General features: G+C 37.1%; 1 protein-coding gene across 4 annotated transcripts in view; it reads right to left on the reverse strand.

Moving 5' to 3' along the window:
• GONST1 (golgi nucleotide sugar transporter 1) overlaps window positions 1-25352 on the reverse strand; it is a 28540-nt gene extending 3188 nt beyond the window's left edge. The window contains exons 1-8 of one of the 4 annotated variants that reach the window (XM_088944317.1): window positions 24905-25255; window positions 24376-24468; window positions 21658-21828; window positions 19436-19667; window positions 19183-19322; window positions 10102-10231; window positions 7084-7182; window positions 603-757 (exon numbers count right to left, since the gene is read on the reverse strand). In XM_088944317.1, coding sequence (XP_088800443.1) covers window positions 603-757; window positions 7084-7182; window positions 10102-10231; window positions 19183-19322; window positions 19436-19630 — 719 coding nt within the window. In that variant the 5' untranslated portion in view covers window positions 19631-19667; window positions 21658-21828; window positions 24376-24468; window positions 24905-25255. Of the gene's footprint in view, window positions 1-602; window positions 758-7083; window positions 7183-10101; window positions 10232-19182; window positions 19323-19435; window positions 19668-21657; window positions 21829-24375; window positions 24469-24904 lie in introns of all 4 variants that reach the window. The other 3 variants (XM_088944315.1, XM_088944318.1, XM_088944316.1) reach the window with 3 other exon arrangements.
• Window positions 25353-27971: the final 2619 nt, after the last annotated feature.

Genomic DNA, 27971 nt, shown 5'->3' on the forward strand with positions numbered 1-27971 from the left:
TAATGAAGCATTTTATTTATTTTCTTTTATTTTAGTTAGGTATTTGGGTTCTATTGATACTATTCTTAAAGTTTAACACATCACTAATAAAATAAAATAAAATGATCTAGATGGTTTTTTTGCCCTCAAACCTTCCTAATCACTAATCACAAATAATTTCTCTTATGAATGTTCTGAAATGCACTTCTCATATTTCTTGTTGTTTTTAATATTTCGTATATCACTTTTAACCCAGATTTTAAATAAATAGAAACCACTTCTAGTTGTCATTAGCCACTTCCTGAAAGAAAGAAAAGGGAAATACTTGTACACCTACACGAAAATTTCCAATTAGAATTTACAGAATTTATTGCTTTGTTATTCCTCAAAAGGTAAGCTAGATTTATAAGTCAGACTTTACTCAACTTGCATTAAAAAATTACAAGTGAGGGAGTATTAGATTATACAGCAGCCTGTATACGAATATTAGATTATACAGCTTCCAAAGAGTGGCATTTGTTACTGAAAGAATGGCAAGTTAGAAAAAAGAAGTAATGAAAAGAAATAACTAGTTAAAATTCTTTTAACTAGTTAAAACCTGAAATCAGGATAAAAGAACTCACGTTTTGGAGAGATAATCTACTTCATTAAACACAAAAATCAGCAAAGCTCCCAGGGGCAATGAGAGGATGTTATTCAGCAAGACCATTGAAAACTCATTCAAGTTTCCAGATTTCGTCACTTGCTTTGCTGTATCCATGACCCTCCGTAGTGTTAACTGGAAGGGGAAAATATAAGAAACAATGCAAATCAAATATATATTCATCCAAGTCACAGACAAGTAGAATAAGTACCACCTACCATCATAAGAAAGATTCTGGAAAAGCTCTAAACTGAAGTGCAATAGCATCTCACAATAGATATAACAAGTACACAACAAAATGGATAACAGCCAATTAAACCCCAGGACTTTAAATTAACATCCAGAGCTATAATACCAAGCCACTAGAACCAGCATCCAGTATTGGGTATGGCTGCTATGGCTATGTTCCCTAGATATGCCAAACATAATATACCTTGGAAAGAAACCATAAACTCAGTAATGCTTTCACCATTTTGTAACATTATCACCTTTTCTAATAAGTTAATACAAAAGGAAAAAGAAAATTGGGGATCCAAGGACCAAATCTTAGTTTTTACAAATCATACTTTTGTTTTATTATGTAGACTTGAACTTGACTTCTGGGTTTTTTTTGAGTATTACAATACAAAACAACAACAAAAAGCATTGCTCCTTCATGATGTCTTTATCTCTAGGATCCTTCAAAATTAATCTTAATCGACCATGCTACCACTTTGGAGTCACCTTCCACTACTGGTCCTCTAGTTGAGGGATTTTCCCATTATTCTTAGATCTTGTAAGACTGCTAACAATTCAGCCCTTGTTGAATCTCCATATCCCAATGTTCCAAGTAAATGTGAGTATTACACCATCATCCAAACTCCTCCAGAATTATGAGGATTGCAATTAAATATATTACAACCATCAAAGTTCAACTTGATAAATCAAGTATCAGGCAGGTGGCAACCACTTGATCTCACATCAATCCTGGCTGTAGAGGACCATGCCACATTTTTCCAACAACTAATAATGTCTGTAATAGAGAAAGATGCAAACATGGTCATAGTTTTCCCCAATGTGCCACTTTAACAGAATATCTTCAATAAGAGTATCTTTAGTTTGTAACTTGTTTGGGAAAATCCTTCCATTTCTCTCTTCAGTCTTCCCAAACAGTTCATAGCACTATTGTCTACTGCCCTCATACATCTCTCCAATACTTATTATACCTCTCCTCTTGGGTACGGAGAAGATTGATTATTGCCTTACATAAGAATAACTTCCAAAAGCTAGATGCAAACGAACAGGAGATACGTAAATAGAATGAAGATTCCACCACTTACCTTACAAAAGAAACACATGCCAGGTAAAAGATACCAGTTTAGTCTCCTCTTTTGGAGATTCTCACAAGTAAATTTTCCCATTAAAAACCTAGTTTTAGGTGGGACAGGCCCTCTCCAAAATTGAGGGAATGCTGATTGAGAAGAAGGATCCCTAGAAAGCTCCACAAAGAAGGATGCATGAGAGAAAAGACCCAAAGAACAAGAAGACCAAATTCAAATATTGGGTTTTGAACTATCGAGAATAAAACCATCCAAGGAATTAAAAAAAAAGTTTTTTTTTATTGGAAACGGTAACTTCATTAATACAAAACTGCCCAGAGCATTCTCTCCCTCACAGTCCCTTGTTTAACCAACATGTAAGCTAAACCATTAGCTGATCTCCTTGTCCATTTGAAGCACGCACCACCTATCTTCATTGTTGTGTTGAGGATTTCCCTTATGGGGCTGTCTATAATTCCAGGCTCCCAACTTACTAGATTGCAGCCACTCAATCAACAATTTAGAGTCTCCCTCTATCTCAATTTGGTGTAACCCTAACTGTTTGGCATATCTTACACCTTGAAGCAAGGCCATCACCTTTGCTCTCAATGATTCCCCCACTCCTATTGGTCCTGAAAACATAGCCACAATTCTGCCATTTTCATCTCTTAATATTCCTCCTATACTTGAAGGCCCGGGTTACCTCTAGAACTTCCATCAAAATTCAGTTTCACTCTTTGTTGTGTTGGTGGGGATCACAATTCCTGCACAATAGGTTTTATGGAAGTTGTAGATGCCACCACTTCCCAATTCCTATAACTGTCTTCAGCTGAGAAGTCTTTAAACAAATCCAAAGTTTTCAACCATTGAATAGTCATAATGATTATCCTTTCTATAATTTCCTCCTTGGATTTCTCCACTCCTTTAAAGATCCTATTGTTCCTTTCTTCCCAAACTGACCATAAGATAGCTACTCTTGTGGCTCTCTACATTAATCTTCCACGTCTCTTCGGTTGCCTGAAAAGGCTTGGGTCAAAAAGGCTTGCCACATCCGGTGGGTTTGTCCATCTGCAACCAAAGATAAAAGAGAACCAGGCCCAAATAAAGTACACAAATGGACAAGAAATTAATGGGTGTATGATCGCCTCACTAAAGCCCAAGCAAAGGCTACAAACATGGGGTGATAGGCATAAATTTGGCCTTTTTCTTTGCAACATGTCTAGAGTATTGATTTTTTAGAGAACCACCTCCCAACAAAAAGCCCGAATTTTTGGGGGTACAGGCCGACACCAAATCCCCTTTGGAAGAAAGCTCCTTGTAGGGTTTGATGATTGAATGAGGACATCAAAGGAGGAACAAGTGAACACGCCAGATGGGGAAGGTTTCCAAATTCTACTGTCCAAACAAGATTGATCCAGGTAGGTTGACCCTAGAAGGTTTCCAAATTCTACTGTCCCACAAGTGTACCTTCCTTGGTTATTCCCCCACACAGAAGGGTTATTGTTGTTTTGATCCGAAGACTAGCACTCGGTATGTCTCAATGGATGTCACCTTTGATGAGCTTTCTTCCTTTTATGGTTCTTCTCTGGAGAGACATTGTCCAAAGGGGGAGGATTTGTCACAGGTGTTTGCTCTTCCTCTTCCTGTCCCAATTGAGTCTTTTGTTGATTCTCTTCCTCCTTCAAATGAGTCAAGGGAGGATCTGTCACTTCACTCTCATTCTATTGTTCCTATTCCTCCTCCTTTATCTCCTCGCCCTCTTCAAATGAGTCAAGGGAGGATCTGTCACCTCATGCACTTCTAGTTACAGATGAGACAACAGGTACTATTATAGCCCCTTTGGAGCCACCCTTCCCAGACGTTGATATCCCCATTGCTATTAGGAAAGGAAAAAGGAAGTGTATTGCACATTGCATTTCCAAACACCTTTCTTATAGTTTGCTCTCTCCTTCATATTTTGCCTACCTTTCTTCTGTTGCTTCTAGCCCAATTCCCAGGTCTGTGTCAGAAGCTCTTAGTATTCCAGAATGGAGGGGATACTATGAGAACAGAAATTGATACCCTACACAAGAATGACACTTGGGAAGTGGTTGATTTGCATGAAGGGAAGGATCCAATAGGCTGTAAGTGGGTTTTTACTATCAAATATCATGTTGATGGCACCACTGAAAGGTACAAGGCTAGGCTGGTTGCAAAAGGCTATACACAGACATATGGGACTGATTACCTGGAGACCTTGCCCCTGTTGCCAAGATGACTTCTGCTATCTTTGGCTGCAGACTCAGATTGGCCACTTTTATCAACTGGATGTAAAGAATGCATTTCTGAATGGAGAGTTACATGAGGAGGTCTATATGTCTTTTCCTCCAGGGATGTATGAAACATGTATGAAAGGAAAGGTCTGCAGGTTGAAGAAATCTCTTTATGGACTCAAACAGTCCCCTAGAGCATGGTTTGAAAGGTTTAGGGCTGCCCTTGTTAGCTTTGGCTATGTACAGACACAGTTTGATCATACCCTCTTTGTGAAGAGGAGAGGGTCCTTGGCCATTTACCTGATTGTGTATGTTGATGATATTATTGTGACTGGTAATGATGTCTCAGGGATTAATGATCTCAAATCTTTCCTTCATACAGAGTTTGAGATCAAAGATCTGGGGGAATTGAGATACTTTCTTGGCATAGAAGTGTGATCCTTATCTCTCAGAGAAAGTATGTTCTTGATTTGCTCTCTAAAATAGGGAAGATGGGTGCTAGACCAGTTGCTACTCCTATCGATATGAGCCTTAAACTCTTCACTTTAGATGGAATGTTGTTAGAAGATAAGGGAGTCTTCCAGAGACTACTTGGAAAACTTCTTTATCTATGCATGACTCGGCCAAACATTGCATATGCTGTCAGTTGCATCAGTTAGTCATGCTCCCAGAGATACTCACATGGCAACAACAGAGTGGATTCTGTGTTATTTGAAGGGCTCCCCTAGAAAGGGAATTCTATTTGCTAAGCATAGCCATATGAAACTTGAAGCCCACATAGATGTTGACTCGGCCGGAAACATTGATGACTGACGATCTACCTCTAGGTACTGTAGCTTAGTGGCAGGTAATATTGTCTCTTGGAGAAGCAAGAAACAATCAATTGTTGCTCGATCTTCAGCCGAAACAGAATACAAAGCCATGGCTCATGGAGTTTTTGAACTATTGTGGCTTAGATCCTTGATGGAGGAACCGGGTATTGAGCATGATAAGCCAATGATGTTATACTGTAATAATCAGGCTGCCATTAACATTGCTCACAACCTAGTGCAACATGACAGAACTAAGCATATTGAAGTTGTCAGACACTTCATTCGAGAAAGAGTCACTTCTGGAGAAGTGTGTCTACCTTTCATCACCTTTGAAGGACAGTTAGCTGATTTCCTCACCAAGGGCATTCCCAAGGATAAACTTCAGCATGATACTGGCAAGCTTGGCATGATTGACATCTATGCTCAGCTTGAGGGGAAGTGTAGAGAAGATGGGCCGAATGGCCCATAGGCTGTTTATCCTTTTTTATCTTTTATATTCTTTGCTGTAATGGGCCTTAATCTGGGCTTTATTCTTTCTTATATTATGTCTTTTTAATTTTTTGCCCAACTAGGGGCTTCTCTATAAATTACTAAAGTTTAACTTAATGAAATAGAACTAAGGGAATAAGAGAAGAGATTATGTTCGAAAATCTCTCTCTCTGAACCCAAGTTGCTGCCACCTTCTTCTTCTTCTTCTCTCCTCTTGAACTCTGATTTCTGCTACTTTCTTTTGATTTTTTGCAACTTTCTAAACAATCATTTATTCTCAAAAGGCTGTTTTTCTTCTTAAATCTCCCAATCACTGGATACTAGGAATAAAAAAAAGTTAAGACTTTAAAATTCACCCACCCACAAACATCTCCAGTCTCCTCAAACCAAAATTCCATACCAACCCCTACTCAAAAGTGGATACACAAATAGAAATAGAATAATCTTTGTAAAGGGACGAGAAAAGACTAGGAAATCTATCCTAAAGTGACTACTCCCCCCACCATAAGTCTTCCCAAAATTGGTCCCATAGCCATTTAGAACATTGTATCTGATGTGTTGCCAAAAAAAGGTTGGAGTAGGAGGGAATAGCTTTCCAAGGAGACAATTAAGAGGCCCTTGCATTCAAACTTGTGCTCCCACCATTCTCCATCATACCATGGTTGCTTTTTATAATAGCAACCCAACACTTATCTAAATCCAATAGAAATCTGTAGAGACACTTTCCAAGAAGAGACACATCTAAGTACTAAATTATCCATTTCCAAATCCACATCTACTTTTCTTTTACACACCATACAACCCTCATAATTTTCTCTAGTTACTTTACTAGAAGAAGAATTTTGCACACTGACAGATCTTAAATAGGTAATTTATAATGGTTGAGTTTATTAGCATAATTCTCCCTCACATGGAGATGCTATTCTTTTCCTTGTAGCAAGTTTCTTGGAAAAACTATCAACAACAAGGTTCCAAAGATCAGTAGATCTAGGGTTGCCTCCAAGTGGTAAAACCAAAGTAACACAAAAGCCACTCCCTTGTTGAGTTTCTCTTTGTCATATTAGGAGTGGAGGAAAAGTTCTTGCAGATCAGAAAATGAAAATCTAGAGCAAATTAACAGGCTTAAGTATTATCTTACATTCCGTCACTCATCACTTTAATTTCATCGAACATATAAAAGTTGCCTCTACAAAAATATGTACTTGAACCACTTGTCACTTGTATTTATTTGTTAAATTATTTAATGATCAGTATAGAAAGATAAAAAGTTGTTATGAAGAAAATAATTGAATTTATGTTCCAAGTCCTCTACTGATGCAATATTTTCTTACTCTGTTCCACATTGCTGCACGATCATTGGAGGAAAAGGTAAACTTGCATACCGCAAAAAAGAATAACAGAGCATATTTTCCAAGGATATCTTTCAATCTTTCATGTGTAAGAAAATCATACGCAGAAGACTGCTAATTTCAAGGGACTACAGCAAAGCAGAAAGATAACAACTATGGTGCTCCCAACCTCTATATTGATAGATTAAACAAGTAGGATGTGAGACCAAGTACTATAGAGATGTAAATTTGTATAGTGATGATAAAGATGTTTCTATGTACCGAATATGCTGCTGTCAAGAAACAATTAGTGATCTGCCACATATAGCCAACTGCATGGAAAGAAAGGTCTGTAATTCCTCCAGAAATTGCTGAAATAATCTGCACAAAACAAGACATTATCAACCTCCTGCCTTAAAGGAGATATTTTGCATCATGTCACACATGATATAAAAGATATGCCCTCTCAATGTATTGCATACTTAAAGCAAAGCCTTTTTAATGGTCCATTGAATCTGAAGTGACTACAAAAATAAATGCCACTAATATAATAAAGATGCTCCAAGGAATAGGTTGCAGTTTACATGGAACTACAGCAAGTGTCAGGCTGCATATAATAATGGTCATCTTGATGGTATAGTTCCAGTCAAATAGTTTTGCTTTTATTATTATTTACTCTTCTATCTGATAATTATTAGTATTTTAGAATTTTAAAACCTTTAGAAAATATCCTACAAGCTTCTATTTTAAAACAGGTTTACTTGTTATGGAACATTAACATAGGTAAGGAGCAGCTTAGCCCGCCCCACTTAATAAAAGAATACAAGGAAGGTTGTCTGTCTTGCCAACTCAAGTTCCTTTAAATTATGCAATGCTTGCATCTCAGATGGTAAAATCCAAATTAAGGAATAGTTCTGATATCAGAAAGCACTACATATGTTGTGTTTTTTCTTTACTTTGGTTGAGATACTTTATGTATTTATGGTATTTGAACTCCGAAAATGTTGGACAGGATAGTCATTTAAGATCTCCTATTATGCTTCATCTTCAGAATATTTGTGCATGTATGCACCTAACCTGATTTATCTGGGAAAGTTATCATGTATCTGTGCTACTGACAATGTATTTACATATATCTCTATGTGGGATCTGCATTACAAGTGCAAAGTGCTGCTGAGATCATCCAAATGAAAGAGCTTTCCTGTGTTCCAAGTTGTTTCATGCAAGGTTCAAAAAATCGTTACGTATCGGCCAATATGGGCCGATACGTATTGTACCTTGATACGCCCCTACAGGGGTTGTATTGGGTCAGGGCCTGGTTCAGAGGGTAGCCTGGTTGTATCGGCCAGTATGGATACTTTGAACCTTGGTTTCATACACTTGTAAAACTGGTTAGTTATTTTACAGTCCCTACTTTAAATAGATATTTAGACAGAATAAATAAACTATCAGTTGCACTGACATGATCCCATTTGTCAATGGCAAATTTTAGTATTATATATTAAAGATGTGGGATCTGGGTTGGACATTTCTGATCTGTGTTTGAAGTATTACTCCAGTTTTCAGAATCCTCTCAAGTTAGCTTCTCATTTCTTTCCTTCTTTTGCTTCCATTCCTCTCTCCAAACTGACTTCAATCCTACAGTTATGTTTCACATATCACAATCCAGGAATTAGTTCCTCTAATTCCTTTGTTAGTTCCATTCAGACCTAGAGAACAAATTGGTAACAATCTGTAGGAAAAGGTTCATGAGATTTTATGATAATGGCTTGAACCTCAATTATAAGCTTGTTCTTCCCAGTAATCGAATCCATTTTTCTTTCTGTAAGATGAATATTAAAGAAAGGCAAAAGAAGAAACATGAGTCAAATACTAGTCCATGTGCAAGGAAAACCATAAAAAAGAAAAAGAAAAAGAAAAAGGAGGTCAAAGAGCTACAAAAGAAATCTCAGCTCACCACCTCGAAAAAGCAAAGAGAAAATAGCATTACCTGACAATGAGCAAAACTAACCCCAAAGTGAACCAGAGTAAAACTACTTCAACAAACTTCCCCACCCACGCACAAAGCACAAGAACAAACACCCACAAAAAGCTTAGTCCCCAAGCAACCCACCTCCAACCAATAACTAATAATACCCAACAGACTGACTCCACCTAATGCAGGAGTTTCAATTCAAGAAAAACATGGAGGTGGTTGTAGAGTTAAGTTTCAATTTCTAGAAATTTACTATTGTTAGTAAAAAATCAAAATTACTGTTTATAGAAAAATAATGCTTTACTGTTTTTAGTAATTTCTGGTTTCTCTAGATTAAGTCAGTGTTTGTTAGTTGCTTTAAAGAGTTTGTTGAAATTAGCAATTATTGAGTGCTAAGTGATCCTTGTGTTTTGTGACCACAAGCATCTTGCACACTTTCCCTGCGATACCTTGTAATCTTTTTGATGAGGCTGCAATACCTCATAGTTTATAGAGCTATTCTAAGTTGCACTGCATCTAGTTTCTTCTACCTTATCACATTCAAGATTTTGTTTTTTCCTTATCCTAAACTTACTAATCTGTTCCTTAGATTCTCTAACTATATTAAATTAACTCTCAAGCATTCACTAGCCAATTTTCCTTTATAATCTATAAATTACATTGTTTCTCCTGCTTTACCCACCACGTTCACCTAATTAGCTCTTTGCCTTTCCAGTCCTATACCATGACCCCACCTCTAAACGTAGAGGACCAACAAGAGCATCAATAAACACAAAGTAAGAAGCCATTGATTGTTCATACAGCTTCACAACCTCTCCTGTTCATTCAGTCCTCTTTTTTCCTCAATCCCTCGTGAAACAGCTTCATTTATTCCCATGGTTTCTGAGGTCTCCCCAATTTCTCTTCATTGTATACCTCTGGTGTAGACAAACCTTCTCTTTGATCCCTAGAATAACCAGTATCCCCAGAAGAATTCCTAGATTGCAGCTAATTTCAATGGTTTTATTGATAGAATCCATGTACATTGCACCCTAGTGGGCTTAACTTAATTTTATCTATTAGGAACTCACTTTTACTTGAGGATTCTATAGAAACAGACAAATTATTAGTTCCTCTTATCTCTTCACAAGTGATAAGTAATTTTGTCAAATAATCATGTTTCATTCTGCATCATAATGGTATCAGCAACAAATCAAACCATAATCCTAGAAAAGACACAAAATCAAGGGCAGCATAAAATGCTGAAAATTCACAAAACTTAGCAACATATAGAAACGTATTCATATTAATTCAAATTCAGTCTATGGTTTCAATGCTCAAGATACCATTAAGAACAATGCAGCCCAGACTCTTCTGTCATGTTGCTTCTTGAAAAGGTACATTTCACCAACGGCAGTAATGACATTGGTAATGTTTTTCAGGATTGTTACCATAGCAACATTGATATACTTGAGACTGCAAAGATGGATCACATTAGGAGAAATAAGAAAGGATAGATAATTGATGCTTCTTATGCATATGCGTAAAACAATTGAAGAATATGAAGACCTGCATATGTAAAGTAAAAAGAGGCCGTTACCAAATGTTGGTCACAGCTATCTGGGGTGATTTGCACAGATGAGGTGCATTTGAAGGTATGCACCTTGCCTAGGCCTTCAGCACAACACTTTCAAAAGGCATACCCAGTGTGTCTTGTGCTTCAGCCTAGGCGTGCACCTTTTCAAAATTTGCACATTTTTCTCTTTTTTAAGCATACCAGCTGGGCCAGGGGTTCTGCCCCGGACCCCCAACCAAGCCCCTTGAGGCAAGCCCAAATAAATCCATGTTAGGGATTAAGAATTTAAGACCCTAATAAAGGATGTTTTTAAAGTCCATGTTGTTCATTCATTCATCCTAATAAAAAATATTTTTAAAAGACAATTAAAATTATAAAATCATTTTTTGTAGGGATTAAGGATTTAAGACCCTAAGATGGACTTATTTGAGCCTGCCTCAAGGGGCTTGGTAGTTGGTACAAAGGTAGTTTGTAGAATCAGGAATGCAAAATGTTTAACATCATATTAGTTATTTGAAGAAGTGCAATTGGAAAAAAAAAAGAGATTGAAAGTTTTACTTACATACTTGAATATGTTTTATTTGTTATGTTTGATTTTATTTTTAAATTTCATTTTGAATATGTTTCACATGTTATGTTTATGTTTTTCTATCAGCCATGTTATGTTTATGTATTTTAATTTGAGATAATAGGTATTTTTTGAAACGTCTATTGTTAAAATGTATATTTTGAATTAATATTATGTTTAATATTTTGAAAATTTTGCCATTTTTTGCATTTTGTGCCTCCTCCTCCTCCTCCCCCTCCTTTTCCTATAACAAAAATAGGGGTTCAGTCCCCATATTTTTTGAATTTTCTTTTCTTTCTTCTTTTTCTTCTCATAAATATGTTGATTTTCTAGACATAAACATGAAGTTTATAATTTTCTTATGAAAATTATGGATAGTTATTAAAGAAAGATGGTTATGGAACCTAGGAAACTACCTAGGATATGTATTTTTCACTTAAAAAAATCCATCGCCTAGGCGACAAGGCGCCCCATGTCGCCTAGCTTCGTCTTGGTGCCTTGAAAACTATGTTGAATATAAAACTTCAATGCAATACAGGATAAAATATTTAGTAGACAAGGGGGGAATTTTCTTTTCTTTCTTCTTTTTCTTCTCATAAATATGTTGATTTTCTAGACAAAAACATGAAGTTTATAATTTTCTTATAAAAATTATGGATAGTTATTAAAGAAAGATGGTTATGGAACCTAGGGAACTGCCTAGGATATGTATTTTTCACTTAAAAAAATCCATCGCCTAGGCGACAAGGCGCCCCATGTCGCCTAGCCTCGCCTTGGCACCTTGAAAACTATGTTGAATATAAAACTTCAATGCAATACAGGATAAAATATTTAGTAGAAAAGGGGGGAATTACTTATCTCTGGGAGGAAGGATCACCTTGATTAGGTCTACACTAGCTAATTTACCTGTTTATTTTCTGTTAGTGTTTACGATTCCAAAAGGGGTTAGAAGGGTAGAATGATGAGAGACTTCCTATGGGAGCCAGGGGAGAAGTTTGGTGGCTTAGGTCTTGGGAATATTTAGGAAAGGAATTGTTGGAAAACGTGGGGTTATTGGTTCAGATCTGAAAATAGAATTGTATATATTCCTAGGATTGTGGAAGGATTGATTTAGAAAGTATTTTCTTTCTATTTTTGTACTTTCTATTTTCTCTTCTTTCTATTTTTTCTTCTTTCTATTTTCTTTTCTTTCTTTCAATTTATTGCAGCAGCTTACTGTATAAATATGCCCATTGGCAATAGAATGAAACATATCAGTATTCTACCATTCCAAAACATGGTATCAGAGCTCTAGGTTTGTCAACCTTGAGATTTTTTTGGCCTTCATTGCTAGTTTTTTGTGTTTTTCTCTTCTGGCCTTCAGTGTTGATCTGTAACCAGAAGTGTTCCTTTATTCTCCTTTCCTGCTGGCCTTATTTTTCCTCCATTAACAATGTCCGACATGATTGCAACAAGTGCTCCCGTCCAAACCGATGAAGGAGCAACAAATTCTCATCCTCACATTGGTGATTTGCAGAATATTTAGGCAACATATAGACTGAATGGCCAGAATTACTTGAAGTGGTCACAACTAGTGCGTACCTATTTGAAGGGAAAAGGAAAAATTAGTCACCTCCATCGAACAGGACCAAGGTTGGGCGAGCCAAATTTTGATGCTTGGGACGAAGAGGACTCCATGATTATGTCATGGTTGTGGAGTTCAATGACACCCGAGATCAGTGATACTTGTATGTTTCTTCCCTCTGCAAAGGCTATTTGGGATGCTGTCCGACAAACCTATTCCAAAGCCCATGACGCTGCTCGTGTCAATGAGGTCAAAGTGAAGACTGTGGCGGCCAAACAAGGGAGCAGGAATGTTACAAAGTATGCAAATCTGCTGCAAAATTTATGGCATGAGCTTGATCATTATCGGGTTCTTGAGACAAAGTGCGCAGATGATGCTGTGATCTTGAAGAATTTTATTGAAAGAGATAGGGTGTATGATTTTTTGGTCAGACTGAATGCTGAATTTGATCAGGTCCGAATACAAATTCTTGGCAAAGAAGAAGTGCCTCCATTGAATGAAGTCATAGCCCTTGTCAAAGCTAAGGAAAGCCGCCGTGGACTCATGCTTGAGCCTAAAGATCCCGAAGGCTCAGCCATAGTGGCAAGGGGAGGAAGTTACAGTGGTTCAAAGGGTGAGAACAATCACAACTTGGCTCGTGACACAACCACCCGTGACTAGCAATAACCTCTGGTGCACCTATTGCAAGAAGCCCAGACACACGAAAGATCGGTGTTGGAAACTTCATGGGAAACTTCCCACATCCAGCAAGGAATGGGGAAATCGAGGAGTTTCAAAAGGAGTTCAACAGGCCCATAATGTCTCCACAACCCCGCAGCAAGAACACTCAAGTCAAGAACCATTTAATGACGAAGAAATTGAAAGGCTAAGGTGCTTCCTGAAATCCTTGAAACCAGGAAGTGGTTCTATCTCTCTTGCTCTCTCAGGTGAGTCTTTATCCCTAGAATTACATGCCTCGGCTAGTGTTTTTCCATGGATTCTTGATTCTGGAGCTACTGACCACATGACACCCTCTTCACTACATTTCTCTCACCTATACACCCTGTCCTAATAATAGAAAAAATTCTGTTGCTGATGGTTCTTTCACCACAATGGCAGGGATTGGGAATATTCAAATTACTCCATCCCTATTACTTAAAAATGTGCTTCATGTTCCTAAGTTATCCACTAGCCTTATCTCTATACATAAACTCACCCAAGATGTGAACTGCAATGTTGTGTTCTTCCCTTCTTACTGTGTATTTCAAGACCAGGTTTCGGGGAAGAAGATTGAACTTGCTAAGGAAAGAGATGGACTCTACTACCTTGAAGCAACAGGCAAATCATCTCACACTATTATGCATGTCACACATGAGTCATTCTTATCTACCTCCAATAAAGATTTAATTTGGCATCATCATTTCCATTTTGGTCATCCTTCATTTCCTATTTTAAAAACAATGCTTCCTTCCTTGTTTAAAGGAATTGATGTTGAAACCTTTCATTGTGATGTTTGTGAACTTGCTAAGCACAAAAGGGTTTCTTTCCCAATCAGCAATAAAAGATCTTCAACTCCTTTTTATTTGATTCATTCGGATATGTGGGGCCCTTCTCAAATTCCCAACATTACTGGTTCCAGATGGTTCGTCACCTTTATTGATGATTGCACTAGGGTCACATGGATTTTTCTTCTTAAGTCTAAATCTGATGTGGGTACGATTCTTCCCAACTTTCATAACATGGTCCAAACTCAGTTTGGTGTGAGAATTAAAAGGTTTCGATATGATAATGTTACAAATTATTTTAATCATAAATTGTCCCCATTTTTTCAGAAAGAAGGCATTGTGCATGAATCCTCCTGTGTTAACACTCCCCAACAGAATGGGGTAGCTGAGAGAAAAAATGGCCATCTTTTGCAAACCACCCGAGCCTTTCTCTTTCAAAATCAGGTGCCAAAACAATATTGGGGGGAAGTTGTCCTTACTACTGCCTACACCATAAATAGACTACCATCTAAAGTTCTTGACAACCGAAGCCCAATACAAGTCCTTTCTCAATTTTACCCTGATATTCGAGCCTCAAATAATCTCACACCAAGAATTTTTGGCTGCACTGCCTTTGTTCATGTCCATAATAAGGGAAAATTAGACCCACGAGCAATCAAGTGTGTCTTCTTGGGATATTCCCCAACTCAGAAAGGTTATAAATGTTATCATCCAGCCACCAAAAAATTCTACACCTCTATCAATGTCACATTTGAGGAAGGAAAATCTTTTTTCACTCAACCTTATCTTCAAGGGAGCCCTCATTAATGAAAGATAAGGCCTCGGATCTACTCTCCCTAGATGTATTACCCTCCTCACAGACATTCAATCGTCAAGAATCACATCCCTCTGAGTCACATTCCTCTGAGACCCACATTCCCGAGTCTCAACAAGAGTAAAACAACCCGACCATTGAACCAAATTCGGACACTGTTAACCCCACGAATGATGTGCATGATAATGTGAGATATATGCAGGTTTACTCTAGGAGGAAAAATCCAGATCCTCAACCTGTGCAAGTCCAAGATTCAACTCCTAATCCTAGAACTGCGGGATGCTTAGAACTTGAACCTACACCTTCACAATCTGAGTATGAGTATGACCTACCTATTGCACTGAGAAAAGGAACCAGACAATGTACCAAACGCCCATTGTACCCTTTAGCCAAATATGTATCATTCCAAAGATTCTCTAAATCCCATAAAAGTTTTCTAGCCAGCCTTAACACCATTCCAATTCCTAATATTCTAGCCGAGGCACTTTCTAATAAGGAGTGGAGAAAAGCCATGAGAGTGGAAATGGAGGCATTAGAAAAAAACAACACATGGGAAGTTGTGGATCTACCAAGAAACAAGAAGACGGTAGGTTGTAAATGGGTGTTCACAATTAAGTACAAATCTGATGGGTCATTAGAAAGGTACAAAGCACGTCTGGTAGCCAAGGGATATACACAGACTTATAGGGTAGATTATCAGAAGACTTTTGCCCTAGTAGCTGAAATGAATACAGTAAGGGTGTTACTGTCGTTGGCTGCTAACTATAATTGAGATTTGCAACAGTTTGATGTAAAAATTGTGTTTCTCCATGGTGATCTAGAAGAGGAGATATACATGGATATTCCACCAGGTTTTGGAGAAGGCATTAAAGGGAACAAAGTTTGTCGGTTGAAGAAAGCACTATACGGTCTCAAACAATCTCCGAGAGCATGGTTTGGAAGGTTTACGAAGGTAATGTTGAGTACAGGTTACAAGCAAAGTCAAGGTGACCACACATTGCTTATCAAACACACAGCCTCAGGGGGAGTTACTGCACTACTAGTCTATGTGGATGATATAATCGTTACTGGGAATGATAAAAAGGAGAAGGAAGCATTGAAAAAATGCCTTGCCATAGAATTTGAGATAAAAGACTTGGGGAGACTAAAGTATTTTCTCGGAATTGAAGTTGCACATTCTAAACAAGGCATCTTTATCTCTCAATAAAAGTATGTTGTTGATCTTTTGAGAGAAACAGGAAATATGGCATGTAAGCCAGCTTCCACGCCTATAGATCCCAATCATAAACTTGGAGAAGCCAACGAGAATGCAAGTGTAGACAAGGAGATGTTCCAAAGACTAGTTGGAAAACTCATTTATCTTGCACATACACGATCGGATATTGCATATGTTGTAAGTGTAATAAGTCAGTTTATGCATAATCCTAAATAAGTTCATCTACAGGCTGCTCATCGAATTCTGCACTATTTGAAAACCAATCCAGGAAAAGGAATTTTATTCAGAAGAAATGGAGGACTGACTCTTGAAGCATATACAGATGCCGATTATGCAGGATCTCCAGTAGATAGACGATCCACTTCTGGTTATTGTACCTTCTTAGGAGGAAACTTAGTCACTTGGAGGAGTAAGAAGCAAAATGTAGCGGCTCGGTCAAGTGCAGAGGCAGAATTCAGGGCTATGGCACAAGGAGTGTGTGAATTACTCTGGTTGAAGATAATTTTAGAAGATCTGAAGATTCCACGAGAAGAGCCTATGAAACTATATTGTGACAACAAGTCAACCATCAATATTGCTCACAATCCTATTCAACATGACAGGACGAAGCACATCGAAATTGACCGACACTTTATAAAAGAGAAACTGGACAACAAGTTGATTTGCACTCCCTATGTGTCTACAAAAGGACAACTGGCCGATGTACTTACTAAAGGGCTCAATAGTACAGACTTTCGGAGAATTATAGCCAAGCTGGGAATAGAGGATCTCTATTCACCAGCTTGAGGGAGAGTGTTGGAAAACGTGGGGTTACTGGTTCAGATCTAAAAATAGAATTGTATATATTCCTAGGATTGTGGAAGGATTGATTTAGAAAGTTTTTTCTTTCTATTTCTTTCTTTCTATTTTTGTACTTTCTATTTTCTCTTCTTTCTATTTTTTCTTCTTTCTATTTTCTTTTCTTTCTATTTTTCTTTCTTTCTATTTATTGCAGCAGCTTACTGTATAAATATGCCCATTGGCAATAGAATGAAACATATCAGTATTCTACCATTCCAAAGCAGGAATATTGCTTTGTCGGGAAATGGTTGTAGAGGTTTCCAGTTGATAAAGATAAGCTATGGGCTAGGGTTATCATTAGCATCCATGGTCTTGCAGTTGATGGTTGGGATTCTAGACTTTTGTCTTGGGCTACAAGACCTTCTCCATGGAAATCCATTCATGCCATCCTACCTTCAGTCTTGCCTTTCATCAAGTAAAACCCTTGTTCTAGAAATCTTGTCATGTTTTGGAACATGTTTGGTTGGGCAACTCTCTAAATGCACAATTCCCCTCCCTTTGTGCTCTTTCCAACCATAGGTATGAGCCTATTTCATCTTTCTTGGTTCCTTCTAACTCAAGGGCTGGATTTGATTGGGACTTGGGCTTCAGAAGATGCCTCCTGAGTATGAAATGAGTAGCGTTTCGAATTTGTTCCAAGGTCTTGAAGGGGTGTTCCTAGATCCTTCAAAAAGGGATAGTCAGATTTGGACTTTCTCTTCCTCTAGTTCCTTTACCTATACCTCTTTCTTTTTATCCTTAATACAACCGAATGCTAGCCTTGGAGTGCCTTTCCCTATAAAGGAGATTTGAAGCAAACCTATTCTACCTAGGGTGGGAGCCTTTTGTTGGGAAGTGTTTCTAGAAAGAATAAATACATGTGATTTACTACAGAAGTCCTTTATGGTGCTTATCCCCACACTGGTGCTCTCTCAATAAGGCAAATGGTGAGTCTTTCTATCACTTATTAATCTCCTGCCCCCCTTGCTTATTCAATTTAGGAATGATTTTTCTTTTTATTTGGGTGTAGGTGGAACTCCCCACCAAAAGTAGAATACTTGATTGCCTCTACTTTTGTCAGCTGGCGAAAAAAGAAGGGAAGAACTCTATGGAGAGGTGTACAAGGGCAGTTGTTTGTTGGACAATTTGGGAAGAAAGGAATCAAAGAACCTTTTTAGATAAAGAGAGGAGTAGGGAGGCTTTAATTAAAGCCATTACTATTAGAGTGATCCATTGGGTGAAATCTTTGAAGTTCTTTGAGAACATTCCTACAAGTGAATTGATGAGAAAATGGAGGGAAATAACTGATTCTGCTCCTTTCAAGGATATTGCTAGGCCTTTTTGGGCCCCAATTTCTAGTGGTTTTAGCAAGTTGAATACTTGAATTTCAAGGGTAGAAGTGAAGGAAATACAGGTCCTTCAAGCATTGGAGGAGTATTTAGAAATGATGAAGGAAAAGTTATTGCTCTCTACTCAGGTCCATTTGGGGTTGGTGACTCGTTAAGGGCTGAAATATTGGCTGTCATGGAAGGAATTCAAAAAGCTAAAGAGATCAACATCAGTAAACTGTCAATCAAAGGGGACCCAAAGCTAATTATAAGTTGGCTTTGAAAGGAAAAGGAGATAGGTTGGTAGGACTACATTTATGAGAAAAGAAGAATCATGTGGCGACTACAAGGAATGGAGGTGGCTCTTTAATGGGTGAAAAGATATGCTAACTCTTTTGATGATACTTTTTTTTTTGAGAACTGTAATGTAAAGTATTTCATTAAATCAAAAAGCCAACAAAAAACCCTGTACAATGAGAATAGGATATACAATTCTGCTCCATAAAGCCCAATTCCCCAAAACAATTAACTTTTCCTTACAAAAAGCAATTCAAAATCAAAGAAAGAACTAGAATGTCTATTTCTAAATAAAGGGTGAACTGCCAACCAAGAATGAATCATCCCCAGAATTTTACTCAAGATTTCTTCCTTTGAAGCCTGAATCCCTTCAAACAATCTCTTGTTTCTTTCACTCCACACAGCTCATAACACTTCTGAGGGAAGTATGCTCCATGCTACCTTTCCAACTCTACTTAAACCTTCTAGGTGCCATGCCTCAATGAGACCCTACACTTCGGCTGGGAAGCACCATACCTATCTCCACACAGCCCTTTCCAGCTCTTTTGCTGATACCTTGACTAAACAAGGGGTGGAAAGAAGCTAACTGTTTTGGGCCCTGTTGTAATATGTCTTCAGTAAGGGAGAGCTAAGAGAGTTTATCTCTCCCTTTCTACATCTTTGTACATAATTATTGTTTTTTTCACAAACCTGTTTCAGTTATTGATCAAAAAAGGAGGGGGGATTACCAGAATAGTGCTAGTGGCTAGGAAATTCCATACCTAAAAATGCTCGTAATAAGCATCCCAACAAATATAACGTTGACAGGAAGCCAGACCCGAATCAATTTCCATGTTAGTGGTTCTGTTGATATTACTCCAAAGAAACTCAAGATAGAAACAATAATCACAGAGACAAGATTCTGCATTCACAGAAAAAAGTCAGGAAATTGTTACTAATCATAATTAATGCTTTGACTAATCAAAATGGAGGATTTATGAACTATATTGAAAAAAGAATGAGCTACCAAATTACCTGATAAAGCATCAAAGATATTCCTGCATTGAAATCATAGCTGGAGAGAACAAACTTGTTAACCAGTATCATGCTACAGGATGATATGCAATATGCAAGACCAGACAACACAGCTTGATTATGAATTTTCAATCCTCTGTTGCTACGTATTGGTTTGTCTCTGTCTTTGTCAGCTTTACCACTTTCCAAATCCATTTCATCATTGTTGGGATACTTTATTGCAGAAGATGATCTGCATGGCAAACGGTGAACAAGGATAACTTCATAGTCAAATTGGTGCACTGATTCACATTAGAGTTTAACTAGTTACAAGATAATCAACAAAATGGTAATAACATAAAAGCCACAAAGATTACATATGGAGATTCAGCATATCTCACATTGCCAGATAAAGGAAAATGTAAATGCACTAGAGAAGGTAATGGTATGTGTACAATAGCAATATAGAAATGAAGTTACATATTAATTTAGCAGGATTTATTTTTTTTAACTTAAGGATTCATGAATTTAAGCATCAATTAGTTTAGACTATAAACAACAATCAATGCCTAATTCTGCAAAAATAAACTAGATGCTACGGAAAGAACTTTTAAGTAAATTAGATAAAAGATGTAATGTCTAGATGCACTTTTAACTAGACTTATTTTTCTACCTTATTTTTATATTTTTTTATCAGAAACCGGTCACTTTAATTAAGATAAAGAATGGTGTATATACAGATGTCTACCTTGCACTCCTTATAGAGATTAGCAAAACTACTCTATCTTTTGTAATTAGACATTTTCTACCTTCCTTTTAATCAATACCTATAAAAAGGAAAAAAGCTGTAGATATGTACAATTCCCATAACTCAATATGAAAAGAAACTATAGGGTAAAGACCTTAGCTTGGTCCTTATACAAGATAAACATAAAATGGTCAGAACTTGGTAAGGTATACCATAATAGAAAATTAGATATCATTTCTTAAAATCTCTACTTATTTTTATCATTACAAGAAATTTATTAATTTATAAAAAGAATTGAATGTTATATACGGTACAATCTAGTATGCACCCTTCAGTTTGGGCTAGCAACCACAATCCACTAAAGTTAAGAGTTACATATCACTCATCGAACCCAAGATAATCCCAAAGTATATTGATCAAAGAAAGACAATCCCAAAGTACATTTGAGATCTGTTCGCCCCCTGTTTAGCTAAACCATCTGTCAAAAAGTTACTTTCTTTTCGAATCCAATGGAATGTTGTTCTCAATACTCCAACAAGATGTTTATTAATTAAATGATTCATTGTTAACTATCCCCCCCAAAAAAAAAACTCCAGCAAGATGCTTGATTTCTCTCAATTTATGTCTGTACTACCAATGTCCCCAACTCTGAGCCACACAACAATAGTCTGCAAATCTCCTTTTGCTACCTGCTGGTTGAAGTGCAGATCCCTCCCAATTCTTAGTCCTTGAAAAACTACTAACAACTCTGCTCTGACAGCTCCAAGGACCTTTCCTCTCCACTATAGGTACCTCATCCATCTTGTCAAAAGACGGGAGTAGGGGTTGGTTAGAGCCGAGCTGAATAGTATGAGGCTTGAGCTCAGCTTGCCAAGGTTGTATAAGGCTTGAGCTCGAGCTCAAGCTTGGCTTGAGTCAAAAACTCATAAGCTTGAGCTCGGCTCGGCTCGAGCTCGATTTGAGGAAAAACATTCTATAAAAAGAAAAAAATTATATATAAAAATATTTTTTATTTGATATTTAAAAAATTAAGAATGATAATATTTTTATTATATATATATATATATATATATATGTATATATATCGAGCTCGACTCGAAGCTTGGTTGAAACTGAGTCGAGCCGAGCTTGAGCAGCTCGTGAAAAGCTCGGCTCGTTGCCACCCCTAGATGGGAGTCACTACTCACTATCTATAAGTATCTTGTATCCTCTCATAACCCATGAATATTGATAACTTGAGACCCTGAATAAGAGAGCTCATCTTTCACTGAATCACCTTAAAACAACCTCTCTAGAGATGGCCACTTAATGCTTTGTCAGTCCATCTCTCAGTTGTTGCATATCAGTTTATTGCATAATGCATACATGATAATTTTTATACGTAAGAATATTATGAAAAACTCATAATAGCAAAGAATTTCATGGAATAACAAAATTTTAATATCAGAACAAAAAATATGAATAGTGAAAATGTTGGGGGTAAAATGAAGAAAACCTGTTAATTACATCTCTTCTTACGGGACTTGAGACCTGATCTAGCACTCCATTCTGCTCCCAACTCACCAAACTTCTTTCACCATTCCGAGTCACATTACTATTATCCTCTATCAGATGTCTTCCAGAATCTGGATCAAGAGTGTCTAGAGAAACACCTATAGGCAGAACTCTTGAACACAAAAGAATGAAAATGAGCTAAGTATTCAGTCCTCATGGCAGTTAAATACTTTTAAGAACATAAATCAGAGTAGACAATCCAAAGACAAAAGTCGCCAATGGCAATCAAACTCAGTCTAAAGTTAAATCAGGACAGACTGTTGAATGGGTCCCATTGAAAACTATTTTTCTACCAAAAATCAGTTTAGCCAGATGATTTTTAAACATCCAATTCAGGTTTAATTTGTGGAGCCACTTTTTGACTTCAAGAGAAACTTTTTCTCCAGAATCCACTTAAATGCAGCAACGTTGGAAGGTCATAAATTCAGTCTACTCCTCCCAACACCCTAGAAGGCCGGGACCAAAATTGGGCAATGGTCTTTAATGTCGGAGAGTTCTAGCCTTCTGTACAAGTTGATTATTGGGCCAGTTGATCTTCCAAGTGGAGCTCATCTGATGGTGGATTTCAATGCTTGAAACATGGGACAGGTGGTAAGGTATGGAAGGCCCAGAACCAAATATATGGCATCTGCACTGTATTGTATTTTGTAAAGAGAGGTTCATTTGTTAACAAGTTTCAGCTCATCTAGCAAACATAGCAGGTTAAACTTATAAACCATACTCAGCTCTAAGTTGGAAGGGGGCATGCGAGAAGAAATTAAAAATGTAGAAAAATAAATACATATATAGCAGAACAAACACTGTACACTATTTGATAGTTATATGTACTATGTATAGCAAATAATGCAAAAAGAATTCATTCTTTCTACATAGTGAAGTCAAATTGTCACATAAAAAGAAAGAAAAGGTCAGAAAGTTGAGTAAAATGCACAACCATCAAGGCATGTTAGTTTTCAATATTCTTCATATCTTCTCCTATAAAATAAATGCCAAACACTAGTGAATATGGATTCTGAATTGTCATTTCCAATGGATATGGCACTGAGCAGAGTGGAATAGCAGAACAGGATTCACATAGCCAATCCCATATAGTTAGGACAAGGTTTAGTTGAGTTAAGTTCTCTTGTTAAATAAAAGAAAAGTGTATCAATGGAAAAGTTTTTGAAGACCATATTAATGGAAAAGTTATAAAAACAAAAGAGAAAATGACAAAGAAATATGCATCCATAAACGCAGCAGCACACTAAAAGAACTGTTACAAGCATGGAAATTCAAGTGTCCCCAAGGAAGAATGAGGGTTCGATATTTCGTGGATGGGAGAAAAAAACTTCCCGTTAAGGAATGTGGCTTTGAAAATTTTCCAAGGAATAGCACAGCATGTGGTACATAGTACATAGTCATTAAGAGCAGGTATGTCATGAATACCATTGGTTGGTAATGCAGGATTCACTAGCAGTCACATTGCTCTATCCTTGTAAAGCCATTACTTCTTTCATCCCATCCTTTCTCCCTTTTATCAGGTATGAGATTGTCTGATAAGGTTTTATTAGGTCATAGTTATTATAGGCATACTTGTATTTAGAGGGATTTTCAACTCTGTTGAGGGCATGGACACTAGATCTTGGACCCTTGAGCTCAGTAGAATTTTCTTTCCTGCTTTGTCAGAAAATTTGGAAGGCTCCAACTCCTCCAAACACTAGTGAACTGTGTGCAGAAATAGCTAATAGCCTAACAAGAATGTGAACATTTAAATCATTATTTGAGGAAATGGCTTGGAACTGGTGCACTTTTCCTGAAACTTACAATCTTTACATTAAAACAGAGGAAACAGTGGGCAATTCATCCATGCATTGTACAAATGCCTTTTTAGTTGGGGGTATTTTCTAATTTTGGGATAAATGTTTCTTTTACCCAGGTGCCTGAAGGACTTCTTTGGGAGCTAGCTGGCCCACTCTTTCAGCTTAAGAGACAAGTCTATGTGGAGATGTCTGTTCCAAGATGTCTTCTTTGGGATTTGGGAGGAGAGAAACTATAGGGTTTTCTGTGGCATAGATCATACATACAAGAGGGTAGTTAACACGTATCAGGATCATCCGTTGACTTCACTGCTTCAAGAAGTTGAGATTTTCAGAGGTATCTTTGTCAACCTGGTGCTAAGGCCCAAGGAAGTTGGTATTCTGTTTCTAGGTCCCAGCTCCCACCCACCCCTATGTAAATTACCCTGTATTGATGCTTGTCTTTATTGACAAAACAGCTGTGCCTGTATTGGTTTCTTTTATTTTTATTTTTCATTTTAGATATACGGATTTCCTTGGCAGGTTCGCCTCCGAGAGACTCTTTCTGTTCCCATGTCTTCTTCTTTCTCTTATAAATGCATTCCATTGACGAATTACCAATCAAAATAAAAATCACATCCCCAAGTCAACAACTGAAACTCAGTCCAGCCAATGCATGCGAATGATGCATTGCTTATATGGAATTAAAAACTGAATTCTAGAAACCTTCAAACTTTCAAATTTTCGTTTCTGTAAATAAAACTTAAGTACCAAGACTCCTCAATGTCTTACAAGATCTGGTTACTTGCTTTTGTCAATGAATCATGATAACATGACATCAAGTCATTAGACCTCACCCATAAGTTGATGAACTAATGTCTTACCAAGTCAAAGCCAACTGCGTGAAGACATAAATGGCTTCCCAGGTTTTCAGAGCTTGAGCGCAAGTAAAATAGTTCAGACTCTTCCGCCTACAACTAGAAAAGAAGGTATAGCCGGAAAAAGGAATTAACATCACAGTTCTCTATCTATACCGGGAAGTCCACCCACTACATGATTTTTAACTATACATAAAACTATGAACAAGCATCAATTTACGCTTTATGCCGGTATTCTAAAATCAAACATATATGCCGCATAGAAGTTAAAAAAAGTTACTTTTTCCCTAACTTTCTATTTTCCGTGCAGGTGGGATATAACATCAGTTTCGAGCAAAGCTACGAAGTAAGTTAACGCGTTCCCATCAGGAATTGCATCCAATATAACAACAATAAGCTCTCAAATATATTGATATTCTCCAAAAGTAAACACAGAAAAAGAGGGGAAACAATTAAATCTCGAATATCCATGAGCCAATTTTCAGAGTCTAATCGAAACCAATGAGAAAGAGGGAGGAAGGAGGGAGGAGATTACCTCGAACCCATTTAGCAGGAACTGAGACCCCTCATAATTCACAATCGAATCATAGCAACGGTCAAACGAGAAGGAAAACTGTAGAAAGAGAAAGCCCTTTTAAAGGATTTTAGAAGGTGAAACAAAGAAGCAGGAACAGAGACCTTGTAAGAAAGAAAGAGGAAAGGGTGAGCAGCAACGGAGGAAAGAAAACTGATATTTAAACTGCCATGAACTCAAATGATGAAGGAAGTCAGAGTTACTATTTAATTTTGTAGAAATATTTCTATTTATTTATTTTGTTTTCTTCTTCTCCTCTTTTTTTTTTTTTTAACAAATCAGGCGAATTCACTGTATCTGTATGTTCCCCCAATTGATGATTGAATAGCGCGTCATGTGCTTGTGTGGGCTGTTAGGCTGCTAAGCATCATAGCACCAACCCACCACTGCTCTGTCTGTGCTGCTGCCTAACTTTAATCGTTTCTGGCATCGTTGCGTTTAAGCAATATCGCATATTTCGTTGTGATTAAAATAGGATAACTCAAAAACATAATCTGACGTTGCATCGTTTTCATAAACATGGTTTTTGTCTTTTTATGATGTCACGCTAATGTGGCTAATTATTTAAAACTGCTTCAAAGTCTGTAACGCCTGGTTGGCTTGCAGTGTAATTTCATATCCACCGGTGCAAAAGCATGAGAGTGCAAATAATTTGAGTAAAAATTCATTTTCTCCTCTGTTTTTCTGAGCATTTGAGTACATGTTCTTGCGCCAATGAAATAAAATAAAACCGGAAACGAAGTAAAAAAGAAAGCTGAAGCAAAAAAATAAATAACTTTCTCATTTTGCACTCTCTGGTATTTCATCATCATCACCATAGCCCCTTCAACTAACAAAAGATCATTTCATATGAGTGTTCTCAAAAGTCTTGGATGCATATGACTAAATCATCTTAGCTTAATCTTTCTCATTTTATCATTTATCATTTAGTTCTCCAAACCTTCATTTGCAATAATATCCACCGAGTTTTCCCTATTTTCCGTTTCTCGCTCACATTTTCTTTCAAACCAAACATGACTTTAACTTTCTTGTATGATTATCATGTATCTTTGTAACTTTCTAAAACCCCAAACTACCCTTATATCATTTTATTAGACGATTTTGCAGAAAATTGTTAGAATATAACTATATAAGTAAACGACAAAATAGAAAAACAAGGAAAAATAACAATTTGAAAAAATAAAAAATACAATAAAGAATGAAAAAAAAAAGAAAAAAAAAATATAAAAAACACTGAAAATTGCAAAGATAAAACTAAGAATACAAATGGACATTTTAATAATTTTACCTTTACCACCAAGCCCCATGAATGAGATAGGGGCAACATGTTGGAATCTAATAGTGTAGGATGGTTCTATGCCACAAATAAAAAATTTGGGGATAAATTTCAATACCCAAAATACAGGGTGGCAGTCTGTGACTTATTCAAAAAGGAATTGCATAAACAGCATTTTGCTCCAGCAATGTATCAACATCATTAATTAATATGGAATAAATTCACATGGTGACGTGTGTTGAGCGTTGACTCATACATGATTTTATTTTTCTAAACAAACGCAATTGAAAGTTTGAAACATCAGTAACATTATATTGTTTCAAGACAAAAGCAATTTCATTTTTGGAGAAACAAACAAAACCATACATTTCCGCAATCACCCCCAAGTGTTTCCCAACACCGGAAAGCCTATCTGCAACGAAATGGTAATTGAGATTTGAGACTAGACTTGTTTATGGGCCGGGTAGTCTGATGGGCTGGCCCGGTCCGATCTGATTTAAGTCGGGCTTGAAGAGGATTTAAGGGCTGTGGGTTTGGGCTTGGGCCTAAAACATCGGGCCCAACCTTTTTGCGGGCGCAGGTTTGATCTTTTTCAAAAAGCCCGGCCCAAGACTGAGCCTGATTTGATAATGTATTCTGTAATGGAAATATATTTTATATAATATATAATATTTTTCTTTTTTATTCTTCTCTCTTTTTTTTTCAAGTAATAGTGTGATCTTTCATTATTTTTTAGGTTTTGAGGTCTTTTAATACAAATAAAATAGTTTTTTGTTGAATAAAAAATAAATAAAAATCTTTTTCTAATTTTCTGGTCAGGCTCAAGACCCAGGCCCGATGGTTGGGCCAGACTCGGGCTCAGGGCTGAGTATATTATTAACACAGAAACAAAGCCTGGCCTGAGCCCAACCCATGAACAGGTATAATTGATACTCTTTTTTGATAAATTTGGCAGCGGCTTCATTTATAAGAAAACAAAATCAAGGCCCAAATGGCCAAATCCCTAAAGTCATTTGGCTGAATAAAAAAGAAAAGCGTTTGGGTATTGCAATTGAAATTTACAATTGGAGAAACTTTACTAACCCCGTCTAACAAATTCTAAATTCATAGCACAGTTGGGAAATAGAGATAGGGGAGAATTGATGCCAATACAAGGGGTATTGGTGTTTAGGGGAGGGTGCTCAAAGTTTTTGAACTGTTGTAGAGGTAGAGTACAATTAAAATTTATGAGGTGGATTTCAGTGGGGATTTCCCTTTACAATTAATCCAAGGAAAGATTAATCGAAATAAGCTACCTAGTGTCAACTCATTTTTTAAGGTCCACTTCTCCCCAGCTTTAATAGGCCAAAAGCTTGCTTTTTGACCAGGTTGGTAGGAACAATCCACACATCGAGGGTTAGGTCATGGGCCATGACCCATCCAATTAAACAGGTTTTGGTAATAAGGTAAAACCAGGCCGGATATTGTTTTGACAAAAGTCCAGATCCAGATTAATGACCAATAAATTTTCTTTGAAAAATAAAGGTTAGATGAAGACAAAGCCTGTTAAAGTAAGACACAGGATCTGCAGTCCTAGCCAAGAAGACTTCAACCTAATTGATTAGCATGGAAGAGAATATACAAGGCAAAACAGCCTGCAAATTAGGGGTGGTACGCTCACAACCTTTTTGGTTGGAACCTCATATTTGTAAGATTTTTTATCCTTAATGAATAGTCTTTTACTTATCCAAAAAGAAAAAAAAAAAAAAAAGG

This window comes from Nelumbo lutea, chromosome 5 (assembly GCF_056320005.1).
Source record: "Nelumbo lutea isolate HS-2025 chromosome 5, American lotus-T2T, whole genome shotgun sequence".
In the NCBI taxonomy this organism is placed as follows: Eukaryota; Viridiplantae; Streptophyta; class Magnoliopsida; order Proteales; family Nelumbonaceae; genus Nelumbo; species Nelumbo lutea.